Here is a 26,044-nt window from a genome sequence, read left to right on the forward strand (position 1 = left end):
TACATTCTGCTTTTTTAAAGGTCGCAGTTCACTGGAAACTACTTTTCAAGCTTGTCTAAATTTTTCTCACTCTTTCATCACATCCCACTGAATTTTAAATGACATTCTGGGAATTCTGGTGATACATGACAATGTGAGTACTGTTATGATAAGTGGAAAAGGATGAGGTCTGCTAACTTCACTCCATACGCTATGTTTAAGTTGGAGTAGGGCTGTGTGCTGGAAATCCCTTGACATCTTCCTGCACCACCTCAAAGAGAACTCTAAAGCATTAACAGGGGCCAAGGTTTCAGAGGATGATTTATTAGAAGATGAAGTGGATCAGAGGGTCTAAGCCTAGGGTCCCAATGCCAATAGGCCTGCCTTATCAAACACCACCAGGTTCCATTGCCAATCTCCAGCTTGTCTGTGGGCAACACCCCACCAGCCCTGGCTTTGGTTGCTGATAAGTCAGATTGAGGAACTACAAAGCTTTGTTAGGAGGAGAGAAGAGGAGACCTCAGAATGAGGTGTATTCTTCATTCCTAAATAAATATGCTCTTAAACTATCAGGAAGAGGTTATGTTATGAAGATCTTTACACAAACTTTCTATTAACTTGAATTTTAACACTCCAGAAAGAGTTTAAGGAGCATGCCTGATCTGATTTGGGGTTTTTGATAAAACCTGCAGTGTAGGGCTCATGATTGGTAGTGAAAGCAATAACGTTAACATGTGGGCTTATGAGATATACAATATACAGTGAAATTTTCCACAGTTGTTTGGACAATAATCATTTATTTAGGCAGATCCCGCTCCAAATATTTTACAAACACCAACCTGTTAAAGAGCCTTAAGGTGATATCTGTGTTGCTCATAGTCACTTCTCTTCTCACAGGGCTCTCCAATGACGAAAAGCTCTACTGAGAGTAATCCGTGTCCTTGCCAACAACAGTTTTCTTTCTGAGACTATAATCCTTCTTCTGAAAACTGAGTTTATCTGGAGCCTTAGAAACTTTGCTTGAATGCATCCAGGTTTTTCTATAGGCGTTGCTTTATCCTGCTCTGTCTCTATTATTGCTTCCACTTTCAGCACACGCAAACCACAGCTTGCTGAAACCACTGCTGATTTTGGGGCAGAAGTCTGAAGTTTCAGTCTTATCCGGGACCAAACTTTCACTTGTTTAATTTTTACTTGCTGTTTGGTTACGTTTTGGCACAAAAATGAGAAAAACAGCACTGCTTCGGTGGACAACTTGATGAAAGCTGACGAAACTATGGGTGTGCAGGTAAGGTGTGGTAGGGCAATATGGCCAAAAATATTTATCATGATATATATTTGAAAATTTGCAATAGAGATAAGCGGAAGCGAATGGATGGATGGAAGTCTAACTTTACTCAATTCAATTCATTCTTTTTTTTTTTTTTTTTTTTTTTTTTTTTTTAAATGACATCAGAAACAGCAGTATGCGACATTACGTGATGGCAGAGCTTCAGTTCATCCTTTGTCATTTTTTTTTTTTTTTTTTTTTTAATAAATAGGACAGGGGGAATGAATGAGAGAAAGAGGGGGAGAGAAAGAAAGAAAACCAAAGGGGAGAAGAGACGGTGAGAAGGGGGGGGAAGAGAGAGAAAAAAAAAAAAAAGAACTCCTGGGTCACCTGTATGGAGAAAAAAAAAACAAACAAAAAAAACAAACAGAGGAGACAGCAAACAACAAAGAGTAACATAATAATAGAGAAAACAAAGCACCATCACAATAAACTAGCTAGTCATAGATATCAATATTTACTAAATAATAAACGATATTGTGCAGCACGCAAGATAGACAGCGCACAGTGTGCTTTGAGGCAGCAGCCAAGAAAGCTTTAGTCCGCGTCTGTGAATACCCATGTGTGCATACCTGTGTGGATCAGCATGCTTGCATTCCAAAGGTTTCTCCATGTAATGATCTGCTAGGGAGTGTGGGGGGGCCACAGCCCCGTCCTCTAGGGTGTGAAGCGGGTATGGAGGAGATCAAAACTCCAGACATCCAGAGGCCCCCAGAACACAAGAGACCATGGAAGACCAACAGAGGGGCAGCCGCGCCACTGTTCCAGTAAGAGCTGAGGAGAGTCCCAGATGAGGGCTCGCCCAGCAGCCGCGGAGCAGAAGTCAGGGGGAGTTGCAGTGACGCGCCCGTGAGCTCCGCCGGCCCCCAGCTGTGCCTGAGTGACCGAGCCCCAGGCCGAGAGGCCGGGGGCACCCCACCTCCAAAGGGGCCCGAGCGAGCCCCAGGCCCCGACAAGCGGCCGCCAAGGAGTGAGCCGGTGTGTACCCGGACGCCCACCCCCAGACACAAAGAACCACCAACACACCGACACCTGAGGGAGTCCGCCACCGGCAGGGGAAGTGGTGGTGGGTGGAGATAGGCCTCCAAACCTTGGAGGGCCTGAGGTGTCCCCAGAGAGGTGGCGTCTGATACCCAACCTGACATATAGACACAGACATACAGGCACACACAGACACAAACATCCATTCCCACCCTCATGCTCTCATATGCACTCACTCCACACTCAACCAACGTGGAGACAGACATAAAGAGACGTTGTACACACGATCACACTCCCCAAGCGTACTCTACAAACCGGGTCTAGGTACCCTTGCCCCTGGAGGGGGGAATTGCACCCAGACCCAGGTGGTGTTACCCTTTTCCCTGCGGTGGGGAGAGGCAGACCACCCCGACTCCGCAGCAGCAGGGAGGCCCCACACCCCAGACCGCAGTCGGACGGCCAACTCCTCCTACTAGCCCTCCCGCTCCAGCAGGCCGCAGAGAATGGGGGTGGGAGAAGACTCCAAACCTCCCTCCACCCGCTCATTGTAGTGTTGATGCATATGTGTTCTAAGGTGCAATTAAAACCCAGGAGGGTTCTTCTTGCTTCCTCCACTTCTGTGCCATTGATTCAATAATGACGGTATAATATGGCTCAATCCTAGCTATGGGTTTCTTAACTTCAGAAACACAAGTACAGTTCATGGGAACAGTTTGCAGAAATAAGCTATGGAGTCATTTTCTGTCGGAGAAAAAGGCTTGATTAATTTGCACTGTGCGCAACTTGTTTAGCAAGGGCTTGAATGTAGCAGACATAAAAGTAAAAGTCACGCACTCCAGTGTTAACTTGACAAGACTGAAATTGATGCAAGCGCCAAACAAGTGATAAAGGAGCACAGTAGAGACAGATAACAGAAGAAGTTATCCTCCTTCCTCTTCTCCTGCAGATTCTCTCCATCTGTGTTTTTTGGTGCATAGTCAAGGCCACATTCAAAGCCTCTGAAGGCTCAATCACAGATGATTTACTTCACACAGGCAGATACAGTAGTTCACTGATGTTGTGTAGTTCAAGGGTACGAGAAAATCCACAGCAAACATCTAAATTCATGTCTTAAGTGGTTAATGGAGAAGGTTAGATGGAGGAGAAGGCAGAGTGCTTCTACGAGGATGGGGCATAAATCATTCCCCTGAGATTTAATTAATTATATTTCATTAGTGGCATTTGTCATGTTGATTTCCATTAATGATGGCAGATTGGAGAGAATAAATAGGACTTGTGTTTTTATTTTTATCCCATTAGATTCAGGAGGGAGTCTTAATGATTAAAGTATGAGAAAGCCCAGCAACACATAGGACTCATCTGCCACTCATGTAAATTAAATTCTAAGCAGTCAATATTACAGATACAGCTAACAATCTCACAGACAGTCTGGCTTGGGCCACTGCAGGGATCTTCTTAATGTAAGAGAGGTAGTGTTTTTATCAATGCATTAGTGACCCTATGGGCAAATGCAGGTACAAAACGATATCCGAATGATTGCTTAAAAGGATCGTGGCACGTATTCATATATTTTTCACACTAAATTGTAAGCTACCTGTACCTGCGATAAGCCCGCTAAAGAAAACAGCAGTTCACAAACATACAAATTAGACCACCTGGGAGGGTAATTGCTTCGTCTCCCCTATCCATCAACTATAACATTGCACTTTGAAGACCCTTCGCATATCCAAGGACATGGAAGAAAACACATGCACAAACACACACCTACACACACAAATGCATCTTATCTCCTCCTTACACTGGATTTTTCATCTGTCTCGCACTACACAAGCTCCTTAAATCTTTCCGCTGGGCCTTTTACAGTAGAGGATACCGTTTTAACCACTGTTAACTGGGCACATTACAAAAATAGGGAAAACTGCTACACTCCTCCAAGGCTCTTTGTAATGGTATCCAATCCTTAAATTTCCCACCTAATCAAAAACACACAAATAAGTGTCTACGTGGCTTACGATAGACCCTTTGCAGGAAGGTCATTAAGATCCACGCGACTTGCTGATGTATTGAGAGTTCCTTCATTGTAATCAGATTGCACTGAATGGACCTTTGATTTAACTCCAGTTGTAAATGCAGTCCCACCGCTCCCGCTTGGTCTGGCCATTGATTGTATTTGTTCATTCGCCATGTGAGCTAAGCTCAGTGCAATCAGAAAGAACAGCTCGAGGCCCTCTGACCTCTTCTCGTGAAAGCAGGAGAACTGAATATTGAACTCCTTTCTCGCTCAATCTTCACTCATCATTGTTCTGTCAATTACACCAGCTACTAACAACTCTCTGGCATGGAGTGGAGCTGGCTTACAGACACACACACTCTCTTACCCAAACAATGCAAATGTACATAGGCAGAGGTCCAGTCAAATGTCACTGGTGAATAAACACACTGTTCTTTATGCAAGCTCTTGCTCTTGTATATGTATATATTCCCAAACTGAAACTCTGCAGCCTAATTTTGCATACACAAATTCTAAAATGGCACATAAGGAATATTATCATTATATCCATTGTGGGATGACAATATTGCTCAAAATAAAAAATGGCATCATATGCCAATGACAAATGTCTACTATTTTCTAATGACAGGATTTACATAAGAGAAGTCACACAATAAGTGGCTCGCATTTCATATCAGGCGCAGAGAAAGTGAGCGAATCTGTCATCGGGGTGGAGAGAAGAAGTGATGAGCAGGGGAAGGCGCAATCATCTCCTTCCTGACAAGGCTTTAGGCTATTATTACCGTATCATGAGAACAATCATTCAAATTGTGTTAAAATGTACATGTGGTTTCAGGGTCACTTAGGCTTGCGTAACAATATTATATATACAGCACAGATTTCATATAAGGGGAACAGAGTGGGCTGCTCAAAACCCTGGCCCCAAGTAACCTACGTGTGATTGAAGACTTCATGCAATACAAGGATCATTTAACCTTCCGTGTATTTTTTCGATCCTTGTCGTCTATGATTATCTTCTTATCTATTTAAATTAGATTGATAGATGAGAGGCCTTTATTGAGATTTTATAGCATAGTTTCCTCTCCATTGAGATAGATGTCTGTCTATTGAGATAGGATAGATAAACTATTATCTATCTTAGGCATTAGAGTCATCTTAGACAGATGGATGTCTAAATATTTATCTGTTCATATTTCTTTCAACATGGTTTTGCTGCTGGGAGTGTCCTTTATAGAATATGATATGTTTGAATCATATGTTAGAATGTGATTGTTTTTATATAAGAGAAAATAGCCATCAGGGGATTTCATCCAATAATTTTTCAAATATTACAATCCATAAGTAAACGCTACCATCAAAGGAGCCATAACACTGCTGAGGCACAAAGAACATTTACACAGTCAAATTCATCATTACCACATCAACAACATAACATGATGAGATCCTGTCATTATATGTTTCAGTGGAAAGTCGATATACAATTACTGTCCCTAAGGTCCACAACTATCCATAGATCTCAGCGTAATAATACACCATATGTGATTCACAGGACTCAAGTGATGTCTTGAAGAGCGATAAAGGAATGCCTAGCAGAGGCAATCTCAAACCTTTATGGACTTTTTAATACGGGAATTGTGATTTTCTCCTTCCTGGGAACCGAGTATGCTAATCATTTCAGTCTAAAACAAGTCTGCCATTCGCCTCAATGATGCTTGCTTCCTCTGTTTCACATAAAGACCCTTAGAGGCGCATGTCACATTCCCCAGCAGATGGCTGGGGCAAACATAGAATGACAAGCCTCGATTTCAGCAATGCTTAAAACATGATTTCATCAACTGTCGGAAAACAATTTGAATCTTTAACCTATTTTCACACCGGAGTTTGCACACTGAGCGGAGTCATCAAAGGCTCAGCAGTACACTGAGACTCTTTGTGCAACTTCCCTGTAATCCTACCCCTAAAATAAGTTCCATTAAATGGCTGAAACAAGTGCAAACATGATGAAACGCACGCACACACTGTAAAGCACACATTGTTGGCTCGAATTTAATTCCATTTATCCCGGTGTCTCGTTGCATTCTCACTCGAGACGTGTTGTTTGTAGATAGCGGCCCTACGAACTTTGGTTTGCAGGCTTGCATCATTGTGTAGGTGTTGTAAGGCTGTCTTGTCAATCTTTTAGGTTAAACCTTACTCCTCCACACTTACAGCAGGGGTTCTCTCTAGCAACAATAGACAAATTGAATGTAGTGACATGTGTCATGATCCCATAGACTTTGAAGGTGAAAAATGCTGGAGAGTTCTGTTTCTTCTGTGATGTTTGTTTGGGTAAGTGTTTCAGATAGTGCCCATGCTGAGTTGTACACATACAGTACAAGCGGGACTCTGTAAATATTTACATTAAGACAGCACCATGTAGTTTTGCATATATCAAAGCACATAACCTCATTTAGAGATGTACTGGTTTACATAAAGAGAGCTTCTACTTTTACATCTGTCAAGCCTGAATAAACACCTGAGCCCCTTTTTATGCAAAGGTCACATCATATGTTATACCTGGAGATTATTTATATTACAACACATAGGTTACAAATCTGAATTTAAGCATGATAATTTAAAGCAGTACATGAGGAGATAAAAGGGGAAGGATCCAAAACAAACTGGTCTGCCAGTATTAAAAGACTGCATCTTAACTGTTACTAAACCATGAACAATGAACAAATGTCACGCATGAGGAGACGTTCAGTTTAAATAGATTACACTGGTTTTGCAGTGTAGGTGCAGTAATCACATAACTACCAATGAACAAGGCCATTGTAAATTACTTTTAATGTAACTCTTTATCAATTAATTTACTTTCCTAGGAATGCATAGCATGTGGCTTGTGTGCGCTTTACTGGTCAATAAACAAAAAAGCAGCGTCAGTTTTTTTCATTCAAAATGTTTTTGTGAGAACATATTGATCTGCACAACAAACAGGTTATTTGCTCTGTGTGTGTATTGTTTGTTGAGTTTATGACTTGCTAACAGGTGTTGGTGAAAACCCAGTGCTGTTGGTATTTACAGAGAAAGTGCAGTGACAAGATTGCATGTAAAAGGTGGGACTGATTCTGTTGCATAAAAAGAGACATTTTGCGCCATGCAAAATATACAGAATATTTTAAAAACGCACGTAAAATGATTTATTATCATTTGCAACTCGCAATTTATTGCTAAGTGCACCAATATTTAATGCGCCAAAAAAGCATGTCTTAGTTCATTTCGATATTTTAGACTTAGACTTAGATCCTCCCATGACTTATGTGGCATATCGGGCTCGATCTTGTGCCCGGGCTTCAGCTTCTTCCAATGATATATTCGATGTCTAGGTCTTGATGGAATGACTTCCGCCAGGTGTTGCGGGGACGTCCTCGTGGTCTTTTAACACCCAGGGGTTGCCAGCGCATCGCTGTTTTTGGAATCTGTGCGTCATCCATGCTGAAGATATGGCCGGCCAGTGGGAGTCTTCGGCATGCGACGACTTTGTGAAGTTTGACCGTGCCACTCCTTTGCAGGACCTCCTCGTTGGTGATGTGGTCGGTGTAGCGAATCTTCAGAATCTGGCGAAGACATCGCTGCTGAAAGACGTCGAGCTTGGTGTTGATGCAGGTCGACACCTTTCAAGTCTCGCTGGTATAAATGGCGGTTGGGATCACGAATGAATTAAGCAAGCGGAGTTTGATCATTTCAATATCTACCACTAAAAATGTCTGGAGAGGGACCCTGGACATTTAAGCCCAGGACCTTCTTGCTAACCTCCTCCACCACATATCTGAGAGTGGAAATAATGCCTTGAAATACATGTATAGCCACAGGGTTAGATTTAAATTTGTCTCTGATTGTGCTGCAGTGTTCAGCTATGAGAGATTTTCAAGATCTCCTTGTCTAACCAGTCCACATGGACATTTAAGCACGCCTATGACACTGACAGTAGAACATGAAATTACCCTTTTAATGTTGTATTTTTCCCATAAGAGGGTGGGTGAATTGACACGCGAGACCACAAGGGTAATTTTCAGAGGGAACAGAGCTGAACATAATGAAGGAAATGTGAGGGCGATAGAGAGGGAAGACAGCATCTTAAGTAGGTTAGAAGGCCTTTTAGAAAAGCAGAAGAAGGCTGAGAAAAACACTTCTTATTTGCTAGATACATATCAGGAATGTGAGATTATTTTGAGTGGGTTTTAGCAAGGCAACTAGATTGATATTGAATTATACAGGTCTTAAAAATTATTTCTCTCTCTCTCTCTCTCCCTCTCCCTCTCTCTCTCTGGATACAAGAGTAATCACTGGAACTGCGTAACTACTTAATTCTATTAAAATAGGACACACAATATTTCTTAAGCGAAGTGGGATGATAAAATTCACTGTGAATAATAAAGTTTCTGTGAGCTCACACTATAAAGAATAGCCTTAGTTTTTTCTTTAATTAGCTGTAAATCTATGAAATTAATGTTGAAACAGTGAACCGAACATGTTTTCCTAGTTCATAAGATTATGGAATTCCTGTAACGAAGCATCTGATCCTGTATAAAATAAGTAAAATGCCTTCAGCAATTTAACACGTACTGGGTAAAAAATGAATTCCCATCAATAATAACAGAAAATAGAAGTAATTACACAAAACTGTGTACTGTAGCATTGGAGTCCAATTTAAAAAGAATATGGCAGCTAGCAGGCACCGTTCAAAGGGGTGCCTGCCTGAATATATAGGGATTCAACATCCATTGAAAAGTGCTGTGTGGTTTCAACTTCCTGTGCTAACTTCATGACTCTGATGAAGTGTTCAATAGTACAGTTTTTACCTGTGGTTATAGAAATTAATACAACAAAAAACTGAAACTAGTCAGGAACTCCATTTGTGTGCATGTTCAGATTAATAACCTCATTCAAATAAGGTTTTAACCCTGCTGTGAAAGCACTGACTTGTGAAGTTGGTCTGTAGTCCAACTTTCTGTAGAAGTCAGCATTAGTGAGATGTTTTCATCTCCCAATCATATGACATCCTATCTAATATGACCTTCATTTATCAGCACTCTGAATAACCTGTGTCATCTTTTTTCCTTTGAAGGAAGATAAAATTTGAGATTTTTCTTTTAATAAGAACCAATTTTCAGTCACCAGACCAGTGAGTTTGTCTGCTACACCTCAAATGACAGCTATCAAAATAATGTGTACTTTATTTGGAAAGGATCATAGGCTATGTTGCAGGTATTCCATAGTACTAGAACCACCAAGGGGGTCATTTTGACCCCTTTTCATTTTAGAATTGAGTAACTCTTACAATAACATCCAATAATCTCATGTTTCATGACTTTTCCTGAAATGAGTTTATCACGCAGTGAATTTGGGGGTGTGTGGGATAAAGAGAGAAAAAAAAAAGAAAGCTGAGCACCATCAAGGATGTCAGTTTGACTTCCATAGAAATCAATGTAAAATGCCGCAGTCAACATTCTTATTGTTGACATGCTTTTTCATATGAAGGCTGATATGACAGGAGCCAGAGGTAGCTAGATACGATTGATAGAGAAATAGGCAGTAGACTAAAACATGAATAATTAAAAGGTAGGAGCAGAGCAGAGCAGAGAGCCTGGCAGGTTGCTGGCTGTGCAGAACAGTGTGAAAAGTACTAATCTGAGGAAATAAAAACTAAAATCCCAACTAGAGCAACCGAATCGGACAGATTTCAGGCCTGAGGAGCAGAGCTGAGGAGCTGAAGGGCTGCAGACTGAGGCGGAGCAGTGTGGACGGTGGATAAGAGAGGATGACTTGGCTGCAGGCCTAGTGAAGAGGAGGCAGAGGTGGACAAGTTGATAAAACGTCACTGTTTTAATTTTATAATCATAGTTTTTGATATGTTATGTATATTGTTCTGTGGCACTGTTTGTCCGTTAGTGAATTCTAAAACATATTTTGTCTTTATGATCTGAAATGAAATAATCTCAAATATTTGTAAAACTAACGAAACCTCCATAATCTTAAATACTTATTTTCCCTGAAAAAATCCTTTTGCATTCAATTAGATAAATCTGAGGTTTGAATGAGGACTTCTTCACCCAAACCAAGCATCTGGAAAATCACGTCAGACAAAAAGAACATACACAGGCTTGAATAAAAACGTGCATCATTACTTTTTTCCCTACCTGTCACAAACTGAATGCCTTGCTGCTACCCACTGAAAAGGAACTGAACTTAGAATTATTTGTTTGTCATTTCAATATTCAGCGGTTTCAAAAGCTTCAGAAAATGTAATAAAATAAAAAAAAAAAAGCTGGCACATTCTTGATACAGATCCATCACTTTTCTGCACCCTTTTTCTGCACCCTCATGCGGTGCACAAAAGACCTCCTGACCTATGTAACATGTTGGCTGGCGCATCTTCCCACTCCATCGCACTCACATTCACTCATTCTGTTGTGGTCATTGCCAATGATGCCATTTCACATATAAAACTAATTCATCCACCCCCTAAATGGGAAAGAAATACAGCATAAAAAAGGTCATTTTGTGTTCTACTGTGAAAACCTTGTAGAATACTTAAATCTCCATGTGGATTGGATCACCATCTTTACAAACCTGCATAGCTGAACACTTCAGCGCTACTGAAAACACAACATAGTAGGGAAAAACAATATTTCACCTCAGATAGAGTTAATCAAAAATCCATTAAGAGGGGAATAGTCTTACTTAGGTTGATTCACTTTCTGCATTTAATTTTTGCCTGACACTAGAAAAACAGACAAAACAGACCAATAAGAGCAGGTATCATACTCAGTCTTTATTATTCTGAAATTGTTCTGCAATGTAAAATTATGATGACTTTAAATATCATCTATAGCACATAATGAAATGCACTATTAATATCATCACAAGATTCCAAAGAGAATCAAGAAAAATCTTTGTGCGCAACAAACAAAGCTGAAAATTAATACCAGATGTCCGTGATCGTTGGGCCCCCAGGAGGCACTGCGTTAAAAACAGCTATGATTCTGTCATGGAAATCACTGATGAAGAAATGCCCCCATTTTCTTTATACAATACAAAAACCGTGTGTGTGTGTGTGTGTACTGTATATATACTTCACCAACACAATTGATTTGATAAAAGTCTGTGCAATGCATTCATTTGAAGCTGTTTTTCTTTGCCGTACCAAGTAGTGGTTACATGCTGCTGCTCTTGACTCACTCTGTGAAATAAATTGACGTTCATTTATGCTCTCAGACAAAAACAAAACTAAGAAACAGATGATGAGAGTACATTTCTGTTGATATAAATGGGTGGGGATGTCACCCGTACAAGCTTAAAAATAAAACAGTAAGCAAGAAATAGAGATTTGAACTTAGAGACATCTAAGTAAGACCAATTCATCTGTCCAGATAATCTGATTCAGTTGTTTTGTTTATACCCCCTAAACCACACAGTACAACATTCCTCTGCTTTAATAGCAGAATGTGTCAACAATCTAAAACAGAATTGCCCTAATGCCTGTACCATTCTTCTGAGAAACGTGAATAAATGCAACTTTAAGAATTGTTTAAGGAGACATTCAAGGCTGGTAACCTCCAGAAATCTGAAGACCATGAAAACAGGTAAGTCAAGTATGAGGCACAAGTCATTCACAACTAAATACACTTTTTTTTAATCTCCAGGTTTGAAACCATAGAAAACCCAGAAAGATGCTGAGGTGCTGGAGTCTAAAAACAGTGGGCTTAAGATAGAGTGGAAGTCTCAGAGGGTCAGACTGCCAATGTCTTTCAACACTTCGATGAATGTAATCCCGTTTGCTCCAACAACATCAGTGCCTCTATTCTAAAGACAAACAGTTTTGGATTTACCCTGCTGTGCCAGCCCATTTTCCCTAATTTTCTCTCTCCACAAACACACACATCCATCCACACAGCCTGGGAAACGTCAAGCAGCCTAGTTCTACACCCCAAGGAGTGCAATGAGGTTTAACCCGTGGCCCTAAACTAAAGACTTAATAAGTAACTAATTAGAGAAACAGCTCTCATATGCTCTCTGATGCCACACAGGATAAACCAAAGATGTGAGAGCCGAACACTGAAGATGTCATTTCCACCCTTGTGCACCTTGTGTCAATATATCCACTATTACTTAAACAGCGTATAGTTGTGTATCCCTCAAACAGGGATCAGTCTTTTTTGTGTGTGTCATGGCCTATTGCCATTTACAATCAGTGCCTGATGTATAGCAGTTAAGTCCAATTAATTCTTTGGTTCTTATATTTGGAAAGCAACTTCAAGTTTTCTGGAAAGCAGAAAAATTGACCTCTGATCTTGACCTTGAGTTGAAGGTCACAGAGATTTGAACTCGTCTGAGATTTTTAGTAGATGTACCTGTGGTATCAATTTCCTACATTGCTTCATTCTTGAGTTGTTCACAAAGTTGGGTATCGACGCCACCCGCTAGCCTGCCAGCCCCACCAGTCCAACCAGCAGAGTGACAACATCAGACTTTTACACTGAGGGGTAAAACCATACTAAAGGAATCCACCTTGTAAAATCCTCTCATACCAGAAGATCATGAATAAGGTTTTTATCTGAAGCTTGTTCAGTTTGTTCTTTGACAGCGTGCATCCATCTTTGAGAAGCAATATTGTAATCTTTGATGTTGATTATGTCGAGGACGTTGTCATTGTCCTCGCTCTAACCTAGACACTGAGTGACATTTAATTTCTCTCTGTTTGTTATTTAACGCTGTTCATCCAAATTTGGCACTACACTTCCAGATAGAATGGCTATTGAGAAAAACAGCACGCATAAATTTAGCCAAAAAAATAGCTATTATCCAACTTATCAGTAAAAACACACAAATAAAGAACTGGCAGATGACACAGCATTTATCTTTTAGTGATTAGATCAGGTAATATATTTTATGGTCACTGATTGAACACTCAATTCACTCTATTCATAGTTAAATCTTGCCAACAGTGTTTAGTTGTTCACAAATTATGTCATATCAATTAGTGCAGATATGATATTAAGTTTTAGTCTTAATATACAGTACCTAAGTTATTTTGTACACTTGTTAAAACAGCAAAAGAAAGCATTGTATATGCTGGATGTACTTTAAAGAAAAATGTATAACTGTATAGGAAACTGTTGCTGACTGAGCTTAAGTTAGGTACAGTTAACTCAGAGACACCCTGATGTTGCCTGGGACATGATCTAGCTGACCTTTTTCTTTAAGACAGGAATCTAGGTTTGATGAGTTGACACATGGGGGTGTCCATGCGTCAAGAGGAGGGGTCCAGAATTAACATGAAACTATGTTTTCTATGATTTTTGCAGTGATTTGTGGGATTAACAGTTCATTTACAGGTATTACACCTATACAAGTGGTGCATCCATGTTCAGATGAGGCTTTGATGGTCCATAAGTGAAGTTCACTGAACTAAAGAATGTGGTTTGATGATGGTTGACGTGCTTTCCAAATAGAAGGTTTTTCCTCCTAGCAAGGAAATACAGGTGCAGCAGTCAGAGTATTGCTGAAAGGAATCTCCTGAGAAATTTTCAGAGGCCCAGTGAGAAACAAGAACCATTCCAGGCATAGCAGACAGCCCAGGCAGTGGTTGAGGTCGAAGGTTGAGCTGTTTGGGGCCCATCATGAGATCAGATTTCGGAGCCACAGCAAGGACCACGAAGCTGCGTTGGAATGAGACCTGTGCTAAGGGGGCTTTCCAGAGGCCAACAGAGGAGATTGTGGACAACAGACGGGCACCTGAAGGATTAGGGGAGCGTGCCAAGCTCCATCGACAGCGCAGGAGTCCAAGGATGGCATCATGATTCTGGGTGTTATTTTTGACTCTGAGCTTGGTTTTATCCCACATGTTAAACATGTAACCAAAATTGGATTTTATCATCTAAAAAATATAGCCAGAGTCCGCCCTATTCTCTCTCGGGCCAACACGGAGATGCTGATGCATGCTTTTATTACCAGTCGCATTGATTACTGTAATGCCCTGCTCTCTGGTCTTCCTAAGAAGAATATTTCAACTTTACAACTTTTGCAAAACTCGGCAGCTCGTGTGCTGACGAAGACCAGAGGGCGGGCCCACATTACACCGGTTTTAGAATCGCTGCACTGGCTCCCCGTGTGTTTCAGGATCGATTTTAAAAGTTCTTTTATTGGTTTTTAAATGTCTTAATGGTCTTGGGCCTTCTTATCTCTCAGATCTGCTTTTACCATACGAACCCTCGCGGACCCTGAGGTCCTCTGGTACTGGCCTTTTAATTGTCCCTAAAGTCAGGACACATACTCACGGAGAGGCAGCTTTTCAGTGGTATGGTCCTCGTCTGTGGAACAGCCTGCCGGAGGAGCTCAGGGCCGCAGAGAACGTACATGTTTTTAAGAACAGGCTCAAGACCCACCTTTTTAATTTAGCTTTTACTTAGCGTTTATTTATTTTATGCTTATTTATTCTATCCTGTTATTCTATTATTAATTTAGACTTTACCTAATATTTATTGATTTTATTCTTATTCATTTTTTAATCTTCTTACTCTATTTATATTTATATTGTATCCTGTTCTTATTTATTTTATCATTTTACCCTGTATATATCCTATTGTGTCATATCTCCAGTGTTTCCTCAGAGGGCGCTCTCTGCACCGGGGCTGTGATCGACTGTGGCTGCTGGGTCTCTGGGGTCCTCTCAGCCTGGCTGGGGGGCTCCTTGGCCTCCCTCCTGCTGTGTGCCCAGCCTGGAGGCTGCGGTCTGTGACCGGCTCCCGGTGCAGACGGCTCCCTGTTATAGTGTTTCCTCACTTGGCCCAGCCCAATTTTTACTCTTTAAGTGTGCTCGTGTGTGTGTGTGTGTGTGTGTGTGTGTGTGTGTGTGTGTGTGTGGGGGGGGGGGGGGGGGGGATATGTGTGTATTCACATCATTTATGTTAATGAGAGTGTGGGGAGTGAGTTGGAGGGTGGGGTGGGCTGTTTTTAACTATGTAAAGCACTTTGTGCTACATTGTTTTTTGTATGAAAAGTGCTTTATAAATAAAGATTGATTGATTGATTGATTGATGATTCTGTGAAAAGCACAGGAACCAGAAGCTATGGTGTTGCACCATGACCACTTCTACAAGACTGCTGAGGTGACTCAACAGGTGGGATCATAACAGCAGTAAAGATAACTGGATCCAACACTCTTTCCACAGAAGGGTTTTTCTGCAGAGGATGGAGAGTGGAGGAGTCATAAGTATCCCCCACAGGACGAAGGCCTGAAGTGAGGTGATGGGGGTTGGTAGAGGCCATAAAACAGGAGTGCTGACGAGGCCTGCAGCTTTGGAGATAGCTGAAAGCCTCATCGACAAACAAAATCAACTAGTATGTTTGAATGCCTATGCTACATACATTTGGACTCTGGTCCTATGGACAGTGATGGAAAAAACTGGAAGAGACATTTATGACGCCCTGCAGAACAATGTATGAACGTGTGATTAAAATGTGATTTTTTAGTCTGAAGTCTAAATTTTGTCATGGTGAGTTAAAATGTACTGGACCTGAGAACTCATGATACTACCCTACTTATTTAAGGTAGACACATTAACAGTTACTGCTTATTTCTGTAATCTCTATTTATCACGATTATCTGTGCCTTCTCGAAATAGCTTCCAAGTCCACCTTTGACTTTAATAGATCATGGCGCTGCAGAGATTTCTCTCTTCCCCTTTTGTGGCTATGTTGTCAGTTTTCATTACCTAAGAGGGAAAAATGCTTTCATCTAAATTCCCTAAAATCTATGTTTGCTATTATAACTTTTGTAAGGTTTTATATTACATTAAATCTTCTTGTTTCCGCTGGTCTCTTTAGGGGTCTGCCTACATCTCACCCTATCACATGCATCCTCTTCTGTCACACCTGCCCTCTGCATGTCCTCCTTCACTACATCCATGAGTCTGCTCTGTGGTCTTTCCTCCTACCTGGAAGCTACATAACAACATCCTTTGTCTAGCATATCCACTATTTCACCTCCGCATGTTTTCAGACCATCTCAGCTTTGCCTCTCTAACTTTGCCTCCAAACTGCTCAACCTGATTTGTCCCTCTGATATACTCATTTCTAATCCTGTCCATCTTGGTCACTCCCAGTGAAAATCTTTATCTGCCACTTCCAGCTCAGCCTCATGTCTTCTTTTTAGTGCCACTGCCTCCAAACTATACATCATAGTAGGTCTTACAGCCATCTTGTAAACATTTCCTTTCACTGCCATCCTTCTGTCACAAATCTCCCCTGACACTCGTCTCCACCCACTCCACCCTGCCTGCACTCTCTTCTTCACCTCGCTTGGACTCACCTCCCCTGTGCACTGACATTGGTATTACATTGGCTTTGGCACAAAATAAATATTGTGGGAAGATCTGCACTTTCCAACTTTAATCAACTGGTGGATTAAAGTTGCTCCTTTAGGCACCAAATTAGGGCTGCCACAAACGATTATTTTGATAGTCGACTAGTCACCGATTATTTATGCGATTAGTCGACTAATCAGATCATCATCATCATCCAAAATAAACAAAAAGTCCTTCAAAAATAAAATGCAGCAACCATCACTGGACGTAAAACTACAGCTTATTGCACCAGCAGCATCTGCTCTTATATAACTATCATTAGCTTACAGCTTTAAGCTTTTAAGGTGCTAACTAAAAATAAAGACAAGATGATAGTTTATTCAATTTTAATGAAATTTGCAGATTGTTTCGGTAAAGTTTAATAAACTCCTTGCTATCTAAAATATAACAGGACACCGGAGTATATTCTCCAGCATCTCACACTTCTGATGATCAGCTGTCTGCTTGACGTTTATTCAGCTGTGTAAAAACTATAACTTTAATCTCAGCCAAACCGATTTACTCAGGAACAAATAAAATACTAAAAAAAAGCCAAACAATAACATTTTTAATTTATCTAAGTGACTCATATATATTTAACCTGAGTCGCGAAAGACGGCGGTGGGTTTGAAAACAATTTGCCGGGAGTCCGGTGTTCTCACGGCGCTAGTGAGCCTAGCCCCCGGCTAGCTATCGAGCTAGTGGGTAACAGATGTCTCCGAAAACGTCGGAGCGCTTTTGAAAATATGCGGTGTCCTGATAAACTGAGCCGATATTTGAGGTTTACACAGCTACATTCTCGCCTGAAAATATGTTAAACGTTTATTTTGTGACCCAGAAAGAATAATAAGAGTAATATTAAAACTAACTAGCTACCGCCATTGTTGGAAACTAAGCTGGGCCGCGCTATGAATTCTGGGACACAGCTGCTTCTTCTTCTTCGGGGTTTAACGGCAGCTGGCATCCTTGTACATGCTGTGCTGCCATCTTCTGTTTCAGTCCGTTATTACACTCTTAAATCCTGCTATTATTCCTGCGTCTTTTGTGATCTTACAAAGCTTCAAACGACACGTCGACTATTAAATCAGTCGTCGACGATTTTGATAGTCGACGTAATCGTGACTAGTCGACAAATCGTGGCAGCCCTACACCAAATGTTTAAAACTTTTACTGACAGTAGTATGCAATGACACAGATTATAACAGCAGGAAAGAATAAAGCTAAATGTGTACAAGAAAAGACAGGGAACACTGCTGGAGGCAATGTGGTGTTGCTTCGTGGCCTCCAATGAAAGTGGGCAGATGAAGTGACAAAACCACACAAACTCTCTACTGAGGTCGAACTGCCCCGCCATCATCCTCGGGGTATACATCTTTGAAGCTCTCCTACTGATTCTGTTTTAATGCTCAGCAAAGTAGGTTGATGGACATCTGACCAATATCTTTTAGTCAATGCAGTCAAATAAAATGTCTCCCTGACTATGAACATACTACTGATGAGTACGAAAAAAGTATGTCAAAAGCAAGTACGAGAGTTAAAGGATTATACACGTATTTAAGTGAAAATTATTCTAGATTGTTTTTTCTTTTGTTATAGAGTCTCAGCCCACCAGCTGGGACTCTGACCAGTGAAGTTTATTTGAAAAACCTCTGGGAGACAGTGGACAATAGGATCCCCCTGCTCAGGAGACGAAGCATACTGTGATTTGTGTATTTTATGTTATTTACATACCTTTATTTTTTATGTATTCCACATATTTTTATCTTTTCAATAAAATAGAAAAAAAACAAAAAACATGACAGCTGCCGTCTACCAGTTTACAACCCTCAAAGAGATTCTTAATTACAGTTATGGTCATTTCATGCACAGGTGTAGTAAATAACAGAACACTAAATAAGTTACAGATTTTCCACATTACTCAATTTGATGAATAACCCACAAAACTTGAAAGCCCAGGTTCGTGGTCATTTCAATACTTCAAGGCAGTCTTTTGCTGAGTGGTGAATTGCAAGGTATAGTACGCAGTCAACATGTATGACCTTGATATGAGCGGTCCTGTATAATTCACTGTATCTTCCCCTCAGCAGGGCTGTGAAAGAGAAACATGTAAATGATAGATGACTTGTCTTTCATCACTGCCGTCACCTTGACACCCAGGAGGAAATAACAATCCAGCCAGTGGGGTGTGTCACTTCCTGTGTGGAGCTACTTTGTCTTTTCCTAAAGCCATTTAGCTGCAGAAGTGAATGTCAAGTACTGTAGACTGCCACGCACAGAGACACGCACACAGTTATCACTCACTGATTGAAAACAGCCACCTCTGAGCAACAATCACCTACATGCAGTGCTTTAAATCCTTTTGACACATAATGACTTTAACTAAGTTTGTTCTTGTAAATACTTTTAAGTAATTGCATTGTATAGTTGTAAATTAGAGGTTTGCTAGATTTCAGCATATAAAGTATATAATATTTATATACATTTTACCTGATAACCACTTAAGTGTAGCATAATTACTAGTTACCAGCACATGAAGGTTTCACAATCTCAAAATGTTTTTAACACGTCCAATAATACTTACACATCTGTGTCAGTTTATCTTATTGTCTTGGAAATCTGATTTTTATACTAACAGCTCTTTGATATTTCTTGAATCCTCTTTATATGTAACACTAGTTGTCTCTGCTTGTAATTAGAGTATCACACCATGCTATAGACATTTTTGGATAGAAGCTGCAAAGGATCAAGTATCAGTACCAAACTGCAACAACGTGAAATCTCGAGAGGTGTCTGCAGTAAAACAAAGTCTAAATAACTTGCTTAATGTAATGTATGTATACTTGACATTCAATTAATTTTATAAGACTTGAAAGTTTGCGATAGTACAAGATGTTAACTGGAAAACCATATTTGTTGTTCACCGTTTTCAGCTGTGCATTTGGTTTCCCATAGCAGGACTGTTCATGTTTGACTGATACTTAATGCATCATGCATTATGTAACAGTGGATTTCAATAAGCTGTGCGTACACAGAAGGCGTAGTGTGCCGAGATGCTCAGTGTGACTATGTATGTGTGTTTAAGTCCAATACTAAATTTAGGGTCGGCTGAGGTTTTTCGAAGTGCTCAGTACCTGAACCCCTCTAAAAGAAATTGTACCTATGCAAAACATGCTGAAAATAAACTTAAGTGTAACATTTGCTTTTGTTGCATTTGCAGGCAAAGTATATGTATTTTGATGAATGACTTTAATGTGCAATTACAATGCTACATGTTCAGATATCCTTTTAAGTATCTAATGGTATGTAGACAGAAAGAAAAATATCAGATATTACCAAAATTATCCTTTAAGTCCAAGCATACCTTAGACTTTATGTTCCTCAAACAATTCATTTTATTGACTACACTTGGGACTAGCTGAGAACCTGCATGAATGGCAGTGCCAAAGATTAATGTTTAATAATGTTCTCCTTCATACTCTTTTTTTTGCAATCGCTCTTTCAGCACCTGAGAAACCAAGCGGGGTGCTGCTGTTTGGTTGTTCAGCAGGGATGTAAGGTTATTATTTCAGTCACACACTCATTAATTCAGTAGAAGGAGGGAGTCAGACGGACCTTTGACTGAAGCTGTTCTCCTTCCTGTGGCAGTGCAGGGTGACAACTCTGTGACCTTCACTTCTGACATCCTGACTCACCGTCCACATAACTGGGTTACTGGCTCTAGCTCCCAAGAATGCCACTCCATCTTTCAGCTTGACCCTGAAACACAGAAATATACTGGTCAAAAGTCCATCCATCCATGAGCATGACAAGGAATGGATGGAGCCTATCCCAGAATGGTGGTGGTGGGGGTGTGTGTGTGTGTGTGTGTGTGTGTGTGTGTGTGTGTGTGTGGAAGAAAATGTGGCAACTCCCACTAACAGTCAATTAGGAAGAAGGAAAACGGAAAAAAATGAGAAGAATCAGCAGCTGAAACATTAGAGACTGTAAAGGTTAAGCACAACACTTAAGAACCGTCGAATGCTGCTGGATGGTCTATGCTTGAAAAAGTTTACAAGTCAGATTTATTCTATTAGCAGTCGTAACACCAGGATGACAGATGGCATGCTAGCTGAACTAAGGAGTCAGGGTTAGTGAGTTTAAATTAAATTCTGCAAAAGTTAAACAGAATTAGCAAACACACTGTAGTATCTTGTATGGCAAGTCTTGTTTTGCAAACAAAAATAAGGGCAACAACTTGGCACCAAGCACCATTTCAGACAAATTGTGTCCATTTTTTTCCCTCTCCAGTATCTACCGCTTTCATGCCACTTCTACCTGCGTCCCACCCTTTTCCCCCCTGCAATCGCTTCCATTACTCATGGTCACAGTCTGTGGGAGGATACTGAGATAGTGAGAAACCATGACCTCCCCTTCTTCCAGTATGTCAGCAGCTGCTTTCTGCATTTTCGTCTGTCACATGAAGTTACTTCCAGTTCTTTTACAACATGCCAACCCGCTCTTTTTCAAACCTTTGGCACAAATGTAGCCGTATGTATCAAGTAGAAAAGGAAGCAGAAGAGGAAGATAGATGGCACGTGAAAGCTGCTCTAAAGTAAAACACCGGAAAACAAAAAGAAAAAAAAGTGAAAGTGAAAAGGAACATTTTCATTCACTAAAATTTCAGCGCTGGGTAATTTTCCCCCTACATCAAAATAATTGAAGACTGTCCTCATTCTGCATCTTTGAAAGACTTGTAAAGGAAGAAAAAAACATGAACGTTAACGGGGGGAGATGACATGACATTCTGTGAAGCAGTGCTTAGAAGAGAACAGTCATTACATCTTCCATGTTCAACCAGTCTCCTTTGATCTTATCATGGTCGCTGCTGCGGTAATAACTGGCCTTGTGTTGGTCGCTGCCTCTGACGAGCAAAGATAAAGGCCGCTGGTGTGGAAGGCGCAGGCAATAACTAGGAGGAGACAGCTGATTGCTGTCTGCCCCCCTGTATCCAAGTTGTCACCTTAGCCACAGCACAGTAATTACCACAAACTTGCAAGCAGATGTAGCACTGACAGAACTACAAAAGGACCAATAATCAACTAATTTCATGCAGCATTCTGTATGCTGCATTGATCACATCTCAAACTCCAATTTCACAGAATAAATGCACTGCATTTTCCTTATTTTCCACATCAGTTTCTAGCTGGTGCAAAATGAACTTGAACAACAAGTTGATTTGTCTGTTTATGCTGATACCTGCATTTACAGGGGGCGGTTGGCCAAACTTAACTTTTACAATATGCTCTGCATTTCAGAGTAAATGATCAGTTAATCAATACGTTGTAGTTGATGAATTACACTCCACTACAGTGTCGATGTGCTCTGTGTTCTTTCTTTCTTACTATAATATTCTATTTTTCCTGAAATTCATCCACTCTTTGACGTAAAAAACAAAGCATCTCCTATAGGGTCGGAGCAGGGGGCTGAATTAAGAAATGGCATGTTGTAAATGAGATTGGTTTGGCTAATGTGATTTCTGGGGGAGGGAGGACAAACGGGGGGGAGGCAATAAAGGAAAGCAATTTGAAGGGAGCTCTCCTTTCACATGCATCAGCACATGAAGCTGCCTCATTAATTCCATGAAACCGTGCATCAGTGGGATGAGTATTTACAGATGAGATGAGGTTGTCAGAAAAGACAGGTTTCAACTCCACCCAACTGAGGCTCAGAAATGACACACCAGAATGGCCATAGTCCAAATAACATGTCAGCACACCTTCCACTCTTACATCCATCTTGCATACTGAAAGAAATACCTATGTGCATTAATATTAATGCACTTTACACAGCAGGAAATTGAACAGGATACAAAAACACATTGCAAACATCCTGTAAGATCAGGTGTTGTACGTTACGTATTTCAATCTGGTAATTGCCCTGGATGATTAGGTAAGGAATTGCCAGCTATTGTGGATAACTATTGTGGCTTTGGGGCTTGGGGAAGTATGCCCGTTTCAAATATTATTGGAATTCATCTAATATTTCACTCAAAAACAGAAATCTAATAGTGGTGCTGCAGAAAGTCATTAAGAATTCTCCTTTGAGCTCAACTGCACCAAATGTCATGACAATCTAGCCTACAGTTGTTGAGACTTTTCACTCTGCTGGACCAAACTGGGTGGCAGACAATCAAACCAACACACTGAATAAAATATACATGCATGCATTTATGTTTTCAGATGCCAGCAGTTCCAGCTTAGCGGCCCCACCAGTAAAGGCTGAATCACCTTCATACACTATTAGGGCCACTTTCTACTAGAGATGGCACGATACCACTTTTTTATGTCCGATACCGATACCGATATCATAAATTTGGATATCTGCCGATACCGATATGAATCCGATATAGTGTTTTTTAACCAACAAAACTGTTTTTTAAAATATCTTGCTGCATTTTGCAAGTCTGCAAGTTCATACTCAAGTTTAAAACAACAACTACACTAAAGCTATTCTGTTATACCTGTATACAAAAAAAATATTTCATAGTTCAGCAATACTGATCAATCTAATAAACTTAAACCTACACCATCCTCCCTATTCTGGTATTTTAAAGAGTACTTAGTGTAAATATTAAGCAATCTAACTAATAGGGTTCCAACTCCCAGCAACAACAAAAATAAATAAATAAAAAATAGGGAACCACCCCTCACGCTCCACCTCATGATGCTTAATCGACGTAATCAACCTTAATTTGATGCAGTGTGAAAAAAAATGCACAGAAATCAATTATTTTTCAAGAAATATTAAATAGATTCAACATCTTTCTTCAACAAAATTGCAGACTGCACAGATGGTACCTTCCCAAAGTAAAGAGTACTATAGCTTACTAGGGTATATATATTAGACTTAATAGTCACTATATACAGTAATTGACTTCTATTCATTTTACATCAAATTAAAACTTTGGGTGTCAGATAATTATTTATTAAAAGCTCGACATTTTAAATGAGAATAAGAAAGAAAAGTATGTCTTTGTGCCCCTTTTCCCTGTTCATGCCCTATCGGCCCCCCTGGCTAAACTTTGCTAGATCCGCCCCTGCACAGTTACCAGCCGTCAGCTACGTAGAAAAAGATCCTCGAGTAGAAAGTAATATTAAATACATTCTAACAACAGCTGATCAAGCTTAAACGTGCTGCTGTTGTTCAGCCGCTGGTTTCCTCTTTCTGGTGCAAAGTGGGCCAAAAACAAACAAGAGAGACGTACTCCCGACAGAAAAGCTGATCAGCTGATCGTTAAGCAGTTTCATGATTGAAGTAGCAGCCGGAGAGCGAGAGGCAGTCGCTCGTTAAGCTTAACGCAGGAGTGCTTTACAAACATTCAGAGATGGACTTACACACTTGCTTTACTTCTCTCGGGGATAACTTTGTCGGAGATGAAATGCTGGGTTGCTAGCGAAGCTCCACATGCTATCCAGACCACCGACAGGTCCCGCATGCCACAGCCGCTCTATCACGTGATGCATACTGCTCCGACGTGCTAACGTTCTGAGGTGAGTTACGGCGTGTTGCAAGTTTTGTGAGGTGCTTTCGTGATATTTAATGGATCGGATTACATTTTTTATTTTTCTCCGATATCCGATCCAGTAATTTAGGTCAGTATCGGACCGATACCGATACGTAATATCGGATCGGTCCATCTCTACTTTCTACTCACTGTAGAGCCTGCAACAAAATTGTATATCGTTTTTCATTAACTCTGATTTCCAGTTTATTGTAAGGGATTATACAGGTTTTGCCTCAGTGCAATATAAAAAAAAAAGGGTAAAATAAAAAAATAAAGAGGTGCCATTAACTTTAAAAAAAATAAAATAAATACTATTATGAGTACTATTCACGATTTCCTCTTAAGACACAGGGGATCCAGAGAAACATAACAGTGCAAACAGTTAAACATGCCATAATTGACATACAGGTAAAGGCCCCAGGAGACAGACTGGATTAAGCATAAAGCAAACCTGTTTATTGAAGCTGTTTGCAACGTCAAGGCAAAACTAAATCCACACACAGGGCAGAGGGACAGATCACAGACACTCTGACAAGAAAGGTGCAAGTTATTTATACACACAGGGTTAATTAGGGGAAGTGGACACAGGTGGGGAAAACACACATGTGCAAACAGTCAAGGTACTGTGACAAGGAGAAGTAAAACTGAATACAATACATATTCAATTCAATTTTAATTCTAAAGTGCCACCTTACCCCAACAATAAGACAACCCGCTTCAAGCAAAAGCTTGGCCACAGTGGGAAGGAAAAACTCTGTTTTAACAAGGAAAAACCTAGAAAGCAGGCCCAGGGAGGGGCCTGTTAATGAAGTTAATAAATGTGTGAAAATGACATGAGAAACAAATTGTCAAAATAAAATGTGCTGCAGTTTAAAAAATAATAAATATTCCTCTACAGTAGATTCAGGAGAAAACAGCCTTTGGCTTTCCTACAAAGTGCCCCTTTTTAACTCTCATTTGAAGATCTCCATACAGGGAAGAAGGAAACATCCATTTGCTAATATCAGGAGTAGGACTTTAAAGTTTATGACTTAATATATTTGTAAAAATGGAATAACTATGTGTTCACGAACTCCAGATTCAAACTTGTGAATGATTATTTTTTTCTATTCTTTTTTTTTTTTTAAACACAGGAGTGTGGCTGCTAATCTCTTTCAGCCCTTCACAGCAGCTGCCAACAAAGCCAACAAAATGTGAATGTATTTTCTTCTAGAGATGTCCATTATAACTGCAGGATGTTGCAGTTAGCAGCTTCGGTGCTGGAAGTTAACAATTTGAAAGAAGAAGCTGCATAACTAAACTTTGTCACGAATTCGAATGTCAACGAACAGGCAACTGTTTGACACACAGCATGAATACTTCTAGGATTTTTGGTGAGCCTCCTGCCACTGTGAACACATTTCACTTCTCTTTTATTTAGTTAACGATAGTTTTGACCCTGAAACAGCTGTGTTTAGTGAGTTCATGAAACGGTGAAGCAGAACGAGATCTGGATGATCTCCTCAAACAGCGTCATCTCTGCTCTCACAGATTGCAAGCGCTAAAAGTCAGTTTCTGATTTGACTGATGTTCGTGCTGTTGACTGTTTCAAGAGCTAAAAATCAGAGGGAGGGGGTTGAATATTTATCCCCGCAGGAGATAAAAAATAATCAAGCAGAGGGAGGGAAATCCCTCTCTCCCTAAGCACACACCCTGGTAATACACAGTTGATGATCACTAACTAGGAGATCTTTTTATTTTAACTGCTGATATTGGGATCGTTGAGAGTTATAAATATCTAGGTGTGGTACTTGACCGTAAACTGTAGTGGC

General features: G+C 40.4%; 1 protein-coding gene across 1 annotated transcript in view; it reads right to left on the reverse strand.

The window, feature by feature from the left end:
- LOC146665929 (transmembrane protein 132C-like) overlaps nt 1-26,044 on the reverse strand; it is a 189,924-nt gene that overhangs the window by 61,487 nt on the left and 102,393 nt on the right. The window contains exon 4 of the mRNA XM_085413739.1: nt 20,303-20,446. Within this exon, the coding sequence (XP_085269865.1) occupies nt 20,303-20,446 (144 nt within the window). The remainder of the gene's footprint in view (nt 1-20,302; nt 20,447-26,044) is intronic.

This window comes from Rhamphochromis longiceps, linkage group LG7 (genome assembly GCF_057381845.1).
Source record: "Rhamphochromis longiceps isolate RC_006_pf linkage group LG7, R_longiceps_female_GT1.1, whole genome shotgun sequence".
Taxonomy (NCBI): Eukaryota; Metazoa; Chordata; class Actinopteri; order Cichliformes; family Cichlidae; genus Rhamphochromis; species Rhamphochromis longiceps.